Raw genomic sequence first — 13199 nt, forward strand, 5'->3', positions numbered from 1 at the left:
TCTATATAAGGTTCATATCATAAGCATGTGGGTATATTATACAAAAACTAAGGCTTACTAAAATATTTTGCATCACTTATGTGTAAGGAATAGGGTTCTAGTATTGAATTTGAGTAATTATAAGAATCTTACCTTTCTCGTTGGTCACGGGCGTCGGCAGCAGGCGCTCGTCTCGAACTGCCCTCGTACTTGTGTTCGCGGCCATAGATGCTGGGCGCGAAGGGATCCTCGCCGAGGTAGTACCGCTGCGGGGGGCCGGTGGGGGGCGCCAATTCACCGCCGTACTGTTTGTACGTTCGCGATGAATGCTCCGGCGACGGAGTCCGCGATTGGCGCCACCTAGGTTTTCTTTCGGCAGACGCAGAGCGAATTTTGCCTACTAATTTTCTTATGGAGTTACCGATTGCTGATCCAACTGATTTGCGAGGCGGTGACGGCCTCCTGCTGTTGTCAGCGAATCGCGTCTTTTGATTTTGTTTACGCTCGTCCCTATCTCGTCTACGTGGTGGCGTTTTATCTCTGTCTGAACTACCCCGCCGATCTCTTGGGGGAGAATAATCTGGTGGTGGTTCGTTAGTACCTTCATCACGACTGTCCCTTGACCGACCTGAATTATCATTTCGTGAGGAACTTCTGTAGCCACTATCATAACGATGGTCCTCAGATAAACGTTGCTTTGACTGACGTTTGCGTTCCGGTGCTTTGGGAGGCCTGTATTCGTCCTCGATTGATGGTTCACGGAATGACCGATCTGTTTCTACAGGACGGAAAGGTGATCCACGTGGTGGACTGTGCATAGTAGAAGAAGAGACGTAGGCGGAGTCATCACGTGAGGGAGGTTGACGCCTTGGAATAGGAGATGATCTACCTTGGGGATAATCACGTTTATAAACCTGCCTCGGGGAGTCAATCAGTCGGTCGTTGCTAGCATATGGTGATCGTACTGCCGGAGGCGATGGAGATGAGCTTCGTGGTTCTGGCATCTTTGGTTTGCTGGCTCGTCGCTGAGACCAATCCGCTACACCTTTAAAATATCCTCCTGTTCGGTTTCCTGATACAACTGGCCGCTCATCCGATGGTGTTGAAGACTTTGTTTTTCGAAGCACTCGATCCCCATAAACAGGAGGTGGAGGCACTGATGACGTTTTACCGTAATATCCTTCGTCTTCAGGTTTGTTCTTCACATAATAACCAGGCTCTGGTCGCCGTCCTATTTCTTCAGCTATGGAATCGTGCGAAGAACGGGAGTCACTTCCGAAATGACTTTCGAGCCACTTAGATGTTTCTTTCTTGCGCGTTTCCTCTTCAATGTCAATATCCAGCGGTCGTTTTGCGTATTCTTTATCGTGTTCTGAAAATACACGACGTGTTAATAGTGTACGACGGGAACGTGCGCACGCGCGGCGTTTTCGAGTGAAGTGATGGAGCCGCACCTCGCATCTTCACATGCCATGGCGTAATTATAAGTCAATAAGTTTGCCAAACTGCTGAAGGTCAATGCGAGATGCAAACAACTGAAACATTTTACTTATCATTTACGAGTAGCGGTAACACTTGTTGTCTTTTATGGTTTCTAGGTCACTGTACTTGCATTACGTAACACAATGAGTGATTCTAAATTAATTACGAGTTACAAGTCAGTTGGATATGATTTTGTTATTAATTTGGAAACTATGATAAATAGTTTGATGAATAGAAACACCATAATTATGAACTTTACTCAGAATATAACAGTAACATTTTAATTTAAAAAAAATAATTACTATTTTTAGATAGATATTACTAAATTTACTTAAAAAACAATTATGAAAATATGTATTTTGGTGTTGCAACTCTTTACATCTTTAATATTATATTCAACAAAGTTAAATAATCTTTAGAGGTGATCTTGTTTATGATTCATTGAAAAATAAATTGAAGTATTGTCAGAGAATAACTTGATATTTAATTGCAAGCCAAAATAGTATGTTACGTTAAAATGAAAGAACGTTAAATACAGGTATATTATATTTTCATGTCAAATGAGATTAAATTTAGGAATTTTAAAGAAAATTGTACTTTAATTACGTTACGTTATCGATGAAAAAGATATTTTAAAATATTAACCAACATCAATGTGAGAGACGACTTTCGACATACTAAATTTTTCGTCGTCAAATCGTCAAGAACATCGATAAACAAAATCTACAAGTTGATGTTGCGACAGTCGTTTTAACGTACGGCTTTTTAAAGAGAAGAGATTTCACAGATATTAATAAAAATCAAATTAATTACGCCCAGGTCGCATTTTATGTATTTCGTTTCCGTTATTAGTAAAGCTCGTATAATTTTTGTGATAAATATATATATATAATTAAAATATAAAATTTAATTGAAGGTTGAAATTCAATACATAAAGAAAATTTTACTAAATGAAAATAAAACGGATTTATATTTGGAAGCAATTATTTTATAATGTAAAAATATATTTAAATATCAAAAAGAACCTGCATGCTATATTATTAAAAAAAAAAACATAATTTGTAAAATCAAAAATATTTTAAAATTAAATATAAGCTGACTTACGAATCGTTGCAAAATAATGTCCAAATAACTCTCGTTTTGCAAAAACGTGCACAAAACACAAAAGCACAATATTTTCTACCAGTATCTCGTCTAATTGTGCGTGTCACAAGCCGCCTGACCTCAGATCCTAGCGTAGGCTCAATGAGACGCCATATAAGGTATTTGATGGACACAGACTTTTCGTTCACGTACAACTTAAAGCAATTAAATTTCCAAACTACATTTAAAAAGTAAACAAGACTTCTGAAGTTCTGTTTCAATGGAGTAATAATCGAGTAGAAATGGCTTAGCGCTTTCAAGCATTTAAGGCATTGACTATGTTATAGTAAATTTTACAAAGGTCTTTAAATTTCAAACTTCCTTGTTACTTTATACTATGTTCGTGCCATAATAGATACAATGGGTTTTATAAACTTGGTATGAAACAAGTCCATTGTAAGTCGAGGTCAAAATATGTAACGACTCTAAGATATTGTAAGTTGACAATGTTTAATTGCTCTGCTCTAAAGAATCGAGGGCATATCTAACAGAACGAAGTGTATTATACGATACAATAAATAAAAATACTAGTTGATGTCGTGACGACATTATTAAAGGCGATTTGATAGGGAGGGCAAATTATAAACAGATAACATTTATAATGTTGAAATAGAAATAAAAAACTTCAGATCTTACGAACAAGAACTTAATACAGAGCCAAGAAATAATAGTTAGAGTAAAAAAGAATCATTTATTAATCTAATCAGAGTGAAAGACAATGGTGAAATAAAAATGTTTCAGTTGAAAGAAATCTCTTAATTTGCACTTTCATACCTTGCTGTATATTCAAAGAACTATGAAAAAGGAATTGAAAATTAAAGATATTTTTATGTGTGCTTCTGTATGTGCTTCTTAAGTGCTTATCTTCGAAGCTATTAAATATATTTTCACGCGTATAAAACCATATAAGCGATCCAACAAACGCCAATAAAACTTCCACAGTCTCTAGTTCCGTATAAAGTTACATAACAAAAACTAGCAGACGTAATATTTTATTCATAGCCATATAATTGTCGAAGTGCGTATAAATATAATTTATGCGAATTATTATAAATTTCTGCAAGTTACTTTAAATGGCAGCGGAGCAGATTAGTGGGTAGATATTGAATAACATACTCTCAATATTAATATTTATGAAATAATATATTATAATTATTACGTAGTTACGTTCCATGTTCTGAAAATAGATAAGGATTCTCCATAAATAGCAAAAGCGCAGACATGTCGTGGTAACAAAAAAAAAACCGTGGAAAGCGAATTTTTATGCTGAAATTATGTTTAAATACGTTTGTCTGTGTCTGTAACTTTTGGAAGTCTAAACCACGAAACAAATTTTGTTGAAATTAATATGAATTATAAACATTAACCGGAGCTTGGAAAAAAACAATCCTTATTTGTTTTTGTGACAGAAAACTTGCAGGGTTTGAAATAAGAGACGAAGTTTTGTATGGGAGTCCATAGTTTTTTCATTAAACTATAAAATCAACTTATAAATTTAATTTTAATGCACATGATCATCAGCATTTCAGCCTAGGACCAGACATAAGCCATAAGACAGACATAAGCTTACCTACGACTCTCTACACCGACCTATCATGCGCGTCTGCGATCATCCAAAAAATATCTAAAATTAAGGAGGTACCCAGTAATCTTGTAACACGGACGCTGTCGCTGGCATTGCATAGTATTCGATAACACTTAATTATTTTTGTTTTCCACCAAGCTAATTGAATGATGATTAGCACGATACTGGCTATATAATGAATTTCTATAACAGAAATCTTGGTATGACGATTAAAATCGTGAGATTTATGTCAATGTCGGTGTCTTCAATGATTCATCTCACTTGAGTTGCTATTTTACTTTATTTTATATGGCGTGTAACAATTATAGTAGGGACTGACAAATTTTATGTTCGTATCATATATCAAATGATTCTGTGATATTCACAATTAATACCTACGGTTAAAGTTTAAGTTAGCATACATTCTGTCACGATGTTATAAATTGACCTTGATTAACTTTTATTATATTTTATAATTATAATGTCATTACAACTTTACTGAGAGGTATAGGAAAGTATCATTATTAATTTAAATGAAACTAATATTTTTCGGATATACTACGCGTGCTTTATTTTTTGTTAAAACTACATACTCCCGACATTTCGATTACTTTTCAGCCTTTTACAACAATTCAGCGGAAACTTCGGCAGTATTTAGTTTTAACAAAAAATAAAGCACGCGTATTATATCCGAAAAATATTAGTTTCATCTAAATGAATAAAACTCGCGAAAGTCTTAGATCTCATTAAGTATCATTATTTTATGATATATATTGATTTACATTAGACAGTAGCAAAATGGTATTCTTAAGTTTTGGATACCGCCATCTAGCGCGAACTGTTCCATTAATTACAATAGAAGCTTCAATAGCTCTCAGCGTCATCTACCGACGAGTAGTATAATATCACAGTTCTGAATACACACCGTTTTGACGTAGACGGCGCTGTCGTCGCATTCTTACAGATAAACTTTCCCAGTCATCTTCCATATTAGGCTGGCCTTCTCTTTCAACTAAAAACAAAAATTTAATTTATTACATCGGCAGCGACGAATAAAAAGCTGTCTGCCGAATGAATCGGCTGTTTTACTTCAATAGGATGAAAAAGTCGTTATGAACATATGGGATTATGTTATCAGTTATAGGAAATTTTACTTGTTCTATGGCCATTTCTTTTATATGGGCAACCCCAATCACAGTTTTCTAATTTTTATAATATATAAAAATCATACATACCCTCTTCTGTTCGTGTTCTGGAATGTATTTGGGTACCAACTCTTAGACCTCCCGCCATCAGGTCCGTGGATTGTTCGAGATCAACTCTCTTACGTCGCTCTGTACCCCCTGTTTCTTCCACCAGGCTTTCGTCACTTTTTATTGATTTAGCCTGCAACAATTAAATATTTCATGTATAGTTTTACTTCCACATTACTTCTTATAAATGTGAATGCATTATCACTGTCACGTACCTCGTCTTTGGATAACTCTTCGTCACAAAGTCGTTCTTGTTCTTTTGTGTGCCTCGTTTCTGTGACAATGGTGCCGTCTGGGCGTAAAGCTCGAAGCTCCTCCTATAACCAAAATAACATAAAAAGAATATGTATAATTACAAAAATATTAAAGCGTTTTTTAATTCTGAGGTTTCCGAAATTATGATCATGCTAGCAACACTATAATTTTAATTAATAGCATATGGTTATTATCGTTTATGATTTTTTTCTTACAATTTATATATATTTATGATTTGAACTCATTGACAACAAAAAAAAAATATCTGTGCAATTCAGTATCTATTATAAAGTTTTGTTATATAAATTACAAGTTTCAATATGGTCAAAGAGAATGGCAACTTTAAATCGTTTGTTTTGACAAGCAATAGGTTTTTACGGGTAGAAGTTTTTGTTTACATCGAATCTCTAGGCTTCTTTACTATAAATTAAGTAGGTGTAATACCGTATCATCAGTGGTTATAGTAGTGTTGTATGCGACTGTGTCTTTCACGAGGGTTGGTCCCCGCGGAACCAGCGCCAATTGCTGTTCCGTCTGGACCTTCAAAGCATCACGGAAGTCATCTTCCTTTGTCTCATTCACTGCTGCTATGAGGGCCTTCAACAAAAATAACAACATGAGAGATTTTATTGACATTCATAAATGTTAAGCATAATTATAATTTTTTTTGGTTCAGTATTATTGAAATGCTACATTTTCATTTTACAATCAGCGTATCATTTAATCGATATAAAAACTGTAACGCACGTGTGAAATTATCTTATATTCTACAATAGACACAAGAAACGTCATCACTCAACCATCACAATGACGGAGACAACATTTTATAAGAAAGCCGCAAAATACTGGGCTAATGTACCTGCAACAATAGACGGAGTGCTCGGCGGCTTCGGCCACATTACGGACATTGACATCGAGGGGTCCAAGAAATTTTTAAATTACATATTGTCACTAGAGCAACCACCGAAAACCAATTTAGCCTTGGACTGCGGAGCCGGTATTGGAAGAGTCAGCAAGAATCTTTTGATGCATTACTTCGTGAAGGTCGATTTAGTGGAACAAGACGAAAAGTTCATTACCACGGCAAAGCAATTGCTTGGCGAAAACAATGCTAAATTGGGAACGTTGTACCAAATCGGGCTTCAACATCTTAAGCTACAAAAAAAATACGACATGATTTGGTGCCAGTGGGTGCTTGGGCATTTAAATGACTACGATTTAATTACATTCTTGGAAAGATGTAATCAAGCGTTGGCTGAAAATGGCGTGATTATTGTAAAAGAAAACATAGCACCATCAGACGAAATCGAATACGATGATGAAGATTCCTCTGTAACTCGTCCATATAAATTAATGGAGAAAATATTTGAGGATGCAAATCTTCGTGTCATCGCCGCTGACATACAAAGTGGTTTCCCTGATGATATTTATCCCGTTCATATGTTTGCATTAGCGCCGTTTCAATAACACGAAATGTAGCGGTGCGTTCTATCAATTGAAATAAACAGTAACGCAATAATGTTCCGACAACTAGAACTACTCTTGCAGTAATAGATTATATCGATTACAGATTCTAGATGTTCGGAATACTCTCCATAATAATGACTCCCGGTGACATTGGTTAATGCATGTTAGTAGTTCTCAAATAACAATTTATGTCAATGTAATTTTGTACTAAATTATATTCAGTGCGATTAATACGAGTTTGTCTTGACAGTCCGCCGACAGACAACTTAAGGATTTGTATTTTAAATATCTTCGTTCAGCGTTTACATAGTTGATGAGATTCATAGTAATAACACTGTGGTAGGTTGCTAATGTTAAGCATTCTATACGAAGTTTATCTGTGATGAAGTGGTAAGTCGTGGGCAGAATTCGTGCTGTTCATAATATGCGATCTGGTACGTGCCAGCAGAATGATATTTGCGAATTAACCGTTACCGCTATAACGAAATCATTGCGTCAGAGGCTACTTTGTGACATTTGATTAATTATCCGTTTCCATAGCAATTTAAATTTTCTTTACAACAATTTTTTTGGATAATGTGTAAGGAAAACAATGACAATGCATACATCTATTAAAATTTAGTTGAACTTTCTATTAATTTGTTTTAAAGAACACATTAGAAAATGATCGTGGTTTAATTTTATGTTCCGTCCAAGAACAGTTATCAATTGATAACATTGGCCCATTATTAGATTATTATCTTTACGGTTATATAAATTACCTAGCCGTACCATTATAAATCTATACGTTTGGTGTGAATTTTTACATTAATTTCAGTTCTTTCATTCTTCACATTCATTTATCGGCAATGAAATGCCAAAAGTTAGCATGGTATGGCTCACAAAAATTCAGACTAATAGGTTTTAAAAAACTACTACATTCTAGTATCAATTAACTCTGTCGCTAAGAATAATAACCACATACATATATTAAGTTTACATTCAAATACACTCTTTGTTGTTTTAATAAAAAACTAAAAACGTGTTTTATTTTCAATCATTTTCAAAATTTATCAGGTAGAAAAATGTTTGCAAGTAGAACCTGATAGAAGCGAATAAGTTAGTAAACATGTGATATGTTTAGAAAATAAAGTTTAAAAAATGAGTTTTACATTTTAATCGGGTTTTTAGTGAGTTGTATAGAGGTCAAGAGAAATTTTTAAAGTATTGTTCGAAACAATGCTCATAATTTCATACACCACAATTACTCAAATGTAAAGATAGCGGTATGTCCACTCTTAATATTGAAATAAGAAAGTTGGTGTTTTAGAATGTATGTATGTATGTATGTATATTTAAAAATTTTAGAAGCTTGTACGTTATATATTATTACACATTAAGCCAAGACAAGCCGAAAGTTGACAAAACAGCAACAACTAGTCATCCTTTTTAAAGTATGACATTGACAACGTACATATTTCAAATCAAATCACCAAAAATGAAGTTATGAAGTAAGAATTTTGTTAATATTAAACAAAATGTTTCAATGAATTCCATAAAACGAGACGCGTTCAACAGATGGAAATCTCGGTGACAATTTGTCCTTGCATAAATGTACAAGGCTATGTCTTTTTTGGAAGATACGACAAAAGTCACATCCTAGTTTAAAATATTCGTAAATAAATGAAAAATATGTATGCTTAAATAAATTTACGAAGCAAACAAAAGTATGCAAAACATTCTATAACATAAATAATTAATGATTTGAGTTCACAAAATAACATTAAACTACAGTAAGAATAAATACTATATTATATATAACTTTTTTTTATCTCGAAAGCATTCATTAAGATCGGAATAGTGATGAATGAATTTAATGATATTTTAATATACTAAGACCTTTATCATAAATTTTATATTGAAATTGTTTGACGCAGATAACATTCAGACTAATCTTTATTGCAAAGTACTTCACAGTACACATTATTATTGTAATAGATTTAGATATAAAGGGACGTTTGCTTAATATTAAGTAGGCGCGATTCATTAAAGCCTACGAAGTAAATATCAAGCTATTAAAACAAGTATATCCTTATCGTGAAATAAATATTTATTATTATAGATTAAATAATATAAACACTCTGTGTGTATTAAGTATTGTGAACCGCTACTTTGACTTGGTAACAAAATAAAGGCTTTCATTACAAAATAAAAGTACAAACAACACGGAAAACCGATTAGTAGCTTGGGCAAAGCGCCGTTGTCTATGCTGTACGGTCTTGGCATCGCAGTGCTGAGTACAAACCAGCTTTTTCTATAATAAAGAATAATTATATATAACTTTCAAACTGTCTATGCCTTGCTTCACCTTACAAACTGGTATGAATGTATGCACCCGAGTAGGAGCTTTGTAATTTTAATATGGCAGCGACAATTTTAACATCTTTCATTCACAAAATATTTGGAACAGGAATTCATTCAGTGTATTACGAATTATATAACTTTGGCTTTGCTTTATCCAAGTCACTTCGATTTCAAAATACAATTCCGTCTTACTATGGCGTGAATAATTACGAATGTAATGAAGTGGTCATAGAATCGCAGCATTAACCGCCTAAAGGTTAATCGCACTGAGCTATCAGCGGAATTGATTCTTAATAACAGTCTTTATCTGGATTTTAAAGTGATCATGAGAAATAATTAACATCTAACCGTTGTGCGTTATTATAATCAGTCTGTAGAGAGTTCGTTCACACCATCTACTATACTAAAAGTACTAATAGAAAAGCTCTTGAAATTATATTTATTAATCAGGGACATTTATCATACAAACGTACACAATTCATATCACTGACGATTTGATCGCACGTGCACATCGCGATTGTATTGACAATTAATTGCCTTATTTCTATATAATATTGCGAAATTACTTATAACAAATCCTCCTCGTTCAACATAACACCATTAAGGAAGAGAGATATTAATGAGATACTCCCTTTATCTAACGACCGATCTAACCCACGCAGGAGATTGCGTGTAAGAGGTTTTCATTCATATCTAGCAATACCGGTGCATTCAGCTTATATATCTAAAGCATTACGATCAGGCAAATGGGCTATTGAATTACTGGTGAATTCTAGAGTTAAGATAATTCACAGATTGATTAAATATATAGAATAAATACGTATGTATGTACATGTATGTAAATAACTTTAATTATTTTGCAAATATAACTCACGTATGCGCAAGATATAACAATTAATACGATGTATATCTCTCTCCGTGTCACAGGCTTTCTAGCGACATCTGGAGATGAAACACGCGATTAGTTCTTGGAAAACTAACAATCATTCTACGTCTGGCTTTTAGTCTCGCCGTATAAATTGTCATGTTGTTAGACTGGTTTCGTCTAATGGATGAATATTATTAGGTCCGTGACTTGACTCAAAAATGTATTATGTAAGAAATGTCGAATGTTACATAGCCTTAGTTTAAAAACCATTAACTCCAAGTGAAACTTCGTATAAATGTTTCGTGTTTCTTGGAGCAAAACCGTATGAGGTAATAGACATATTCCGATATACGATATATGTGATACTGGCTCAATATTAGTTAAGTTGTTTATTGGGTCAGAACAGTCCCTTCCAATGACAGACCTTCGGCCAACTCGTAGTTTATGATACAATGAAACAGGTACACGGTATTTAGAAACAGATTTATCGTGATACGAAATTATATTTTAAAGCCAATGCCAAATAGAATTCTCATTGTAAATGTTGTATATAAACGTGTCAGATAAATTCTTGTTACGTTACTTGGAATTATTCAATGTAACATTTAACTACAAACTGCGCAACGTAGCCGAAATATAGTTTCAATGCAAATGCTAATATTATAAAAAAAAATTCTGTATAAAATTATTTATATATAGATAAATATTTATATAAAAAGATTTAAATCTTTTGAATCTTAGCATAAATTAACGTTCACTTTTATATTTATATCCATATTTGTTAATAAAATATGTTGATGATAAATTCTTTAACTACAAAAGACCCACCCAATCTTGCAACCTGTATTTCGGCCTTGAGATATCCAACGGTTTGCCCTTTCATCGCATTTAGACGTCTATAAATTTTGATCTCCTCTTATAACAAACTTTGTTCATTTGGTTATTTCATTTAAAATATCTCAGATTTTTTAGAACATAGTGTTTGTAATAAATGTCAGTATTTGAACGTTCTAAATAAACAAACTAATACAATATTCAACTTAATAGCTTTTGAAATCATTATAATGAATTAGGAAATTAATTAATGGACATTAAAGTCTTATTTCCACAAAATTTTACAAACAATTTACTCAAAATATTGCAAACCATTGTATAATTACGAACAAAGTCCTTCTACTTTCAAGATGCTAACCGAGCCGGTGCCTCTGACATAACCGTCCTTGTATCAACATTACACGGTACTATTGGAGTTGAATAATTATTTAGACCAAAACAAAACCCGATTTCTCTAAATAACATTATATTAAATTGCAACTACACGTTAAACAACTTTTAGATCATAGGAATGAAGCCAAATTCAGCGTGGGCAAGCTATTGTTCCCAACTTTGCGATTGGCTTTAGTTATTTGAGGCTCTACCTGTTTTTTCGAACAGTTTTTGAGCCGTCCATTTAGAACCAGCAGATTAGCCCACCGGTTTTGCCAAGTTCGTGCCACTTTCTTATAGAATATCAACTTGAAGTTACTACTTTCGTATCTGCTATTTTTGCGAGAGAACCGGAATAACCCTACTCTAAACCTATCGTTTAATGTTTTGCCATCACTATTATTATAAAATAAGTCTTGACTCTAAACCTGACTGATCAATGATGTAAATAGCTCAATATGAAACGTAAATTCGAAATAAAAGATCAGAAAGATGATTGCATTAGCATATTTAGGTAATATCATGAATTATTTTAGTCTAAAATATACATACAAATATTTATGTATAATTATTAAATGCCTAGATTTTGCTTGTTATTTACAATCCGATATTAGTATTCTTGACCATTTTTGAACTGACGCCTATTTATATGCAAGATTTTCGTATTTGCAATCAATCATTCAACCAGAATTTCTGAGCTGCAATTATACCTTTCATTAAGCTGTTAGAGTAGAATGAAACAAGAACACCTAAGGGCTAACAATTTACATTATTCCGGATTATACCATAGAAGGTACAAAAACACGAACTAACAAAACAAGTTCCGCTGCGACCAGCTTTTTAAATGCGATTTCATCAACACTTGAGATATAAACATCATAACCTATATAGTTTCACGGGAAAGAAAACAGTTGATTCGCGTATTCCAATACTCGACTCGTAACTTACTTGAGCAACGTGAACGAGCTGCTGGTGATGTCCGTGAAAGTCATAGTTTTGTCGCATTAACTTGTTCCGGTCCGTTTGAGCTTAGAAATTCAGTACATTCAGACTTTTCATATATATTTTTTTAGGTTAACGATTTTTGTTTTTCACATCATAAAACTATATACGACCGTACATCTAAAATATATATCAATTACTTTTGAAACATACGCTTATATTTGGATTCGTTAATTAAATGAAACCAGAAAGAAAAAAAATTGCCGAAGCAGGAATTTTTTTTTTACACTGCGCTTGAAAAAACATTATTGTAAAGCAATTATATTTTATTAAGAATAGTAACTTTGGGATTGAAATATTTCTATTGTAAGCACACAATAGAAAAGTTAATGAGTTATAGCCCGGGGCCTTATAAGGACAGAGTAAGTAATGGGATAATACTAACCTATAGTACACACTTCGATTTATTATTGCTATGAGCATGTTATCTTTATTTATGTAGTGGTATGCTATAAATGTGAAGACCATAGTTTTAGTAAAAAAGTTACATATCGTAAATTTTTACTCAACGATAATTTTTTTTATAAAATTTTTCTCTTTTCTATTACACATATAAAATTTTCAAATAAACGTTGCTGCGTTAAATATATCACAGCATATCGCTTGAAAAACTAAAAAAACAACCCATTAATGTAAT

At 33.2% G+C, this 13199-nt stretch overlaps 2 protein-coding genes across 3 annotated transcripts in view; one reads left to right on the top strand and one right to left on the bottom strand.

Annotated features, from left to right (window-relative positions):
* Positions 1-13199, bottom strand: part of LOC116769926 (serine/arginine repetitive matrix protein 1) — a 62291-nt gene that overhangs the window by 3180 nt on the left and 45912 nt on the right. For both annotated transcript variants that reach the window (XM_061527622.1, XM_032661136.2), the window contains 5 exons: positions 6121-6273; positions 5637-5738; positions 5404-5554; positions 5094-5180; positions 133-1351 (listed from right to left, as the gene is read on the bottom strand). In XM_061527622.1, the coding sequence (XP_061383606.1) occupies positions 133-1351; positions 5094-5180; positions 5404-5554; positions 5637-5738; positions 6121-6273 (1712 nt within the window). The remainder of the gene's footprint in view (positions 1-132; positions 1352-5093; positions 5181-5403; positions 5555-5636; positions 5739-6120; positions 6274-13199) is intronic.
* LOC116769927 (N-terminal Xaa-Pro-Lys N-methyltransferase 1-like) lies at positions 6462-7692 on the top strand. The gene has a single exon (XM_032661137.2). The coding sequence runs from the start codon at positions 6484-6486 to the stop codon at positions 7141-7143; it is 660 nt and encodes a 219-aa protein (XP_032517028.2). The 5' UTR covers positions 6462-6483; the 3' UTR covers positions 7144-7692.

This window comes from Danaus plexippus, assembly GCF_018135715.1.
Source record: "Danaus plexippus chromosome 13 unlocalized genomic scaffold, MEX_DaPlex mxdp_15, whole genome shotgun sequence".
Taxonomy (NCBI): domain Eukaryota; kingdom Metazoa; phylum Arthropoda; class Insecta; order Lepidoptera; family Nymphalidae; genus Danaus; species Danaus plexippus.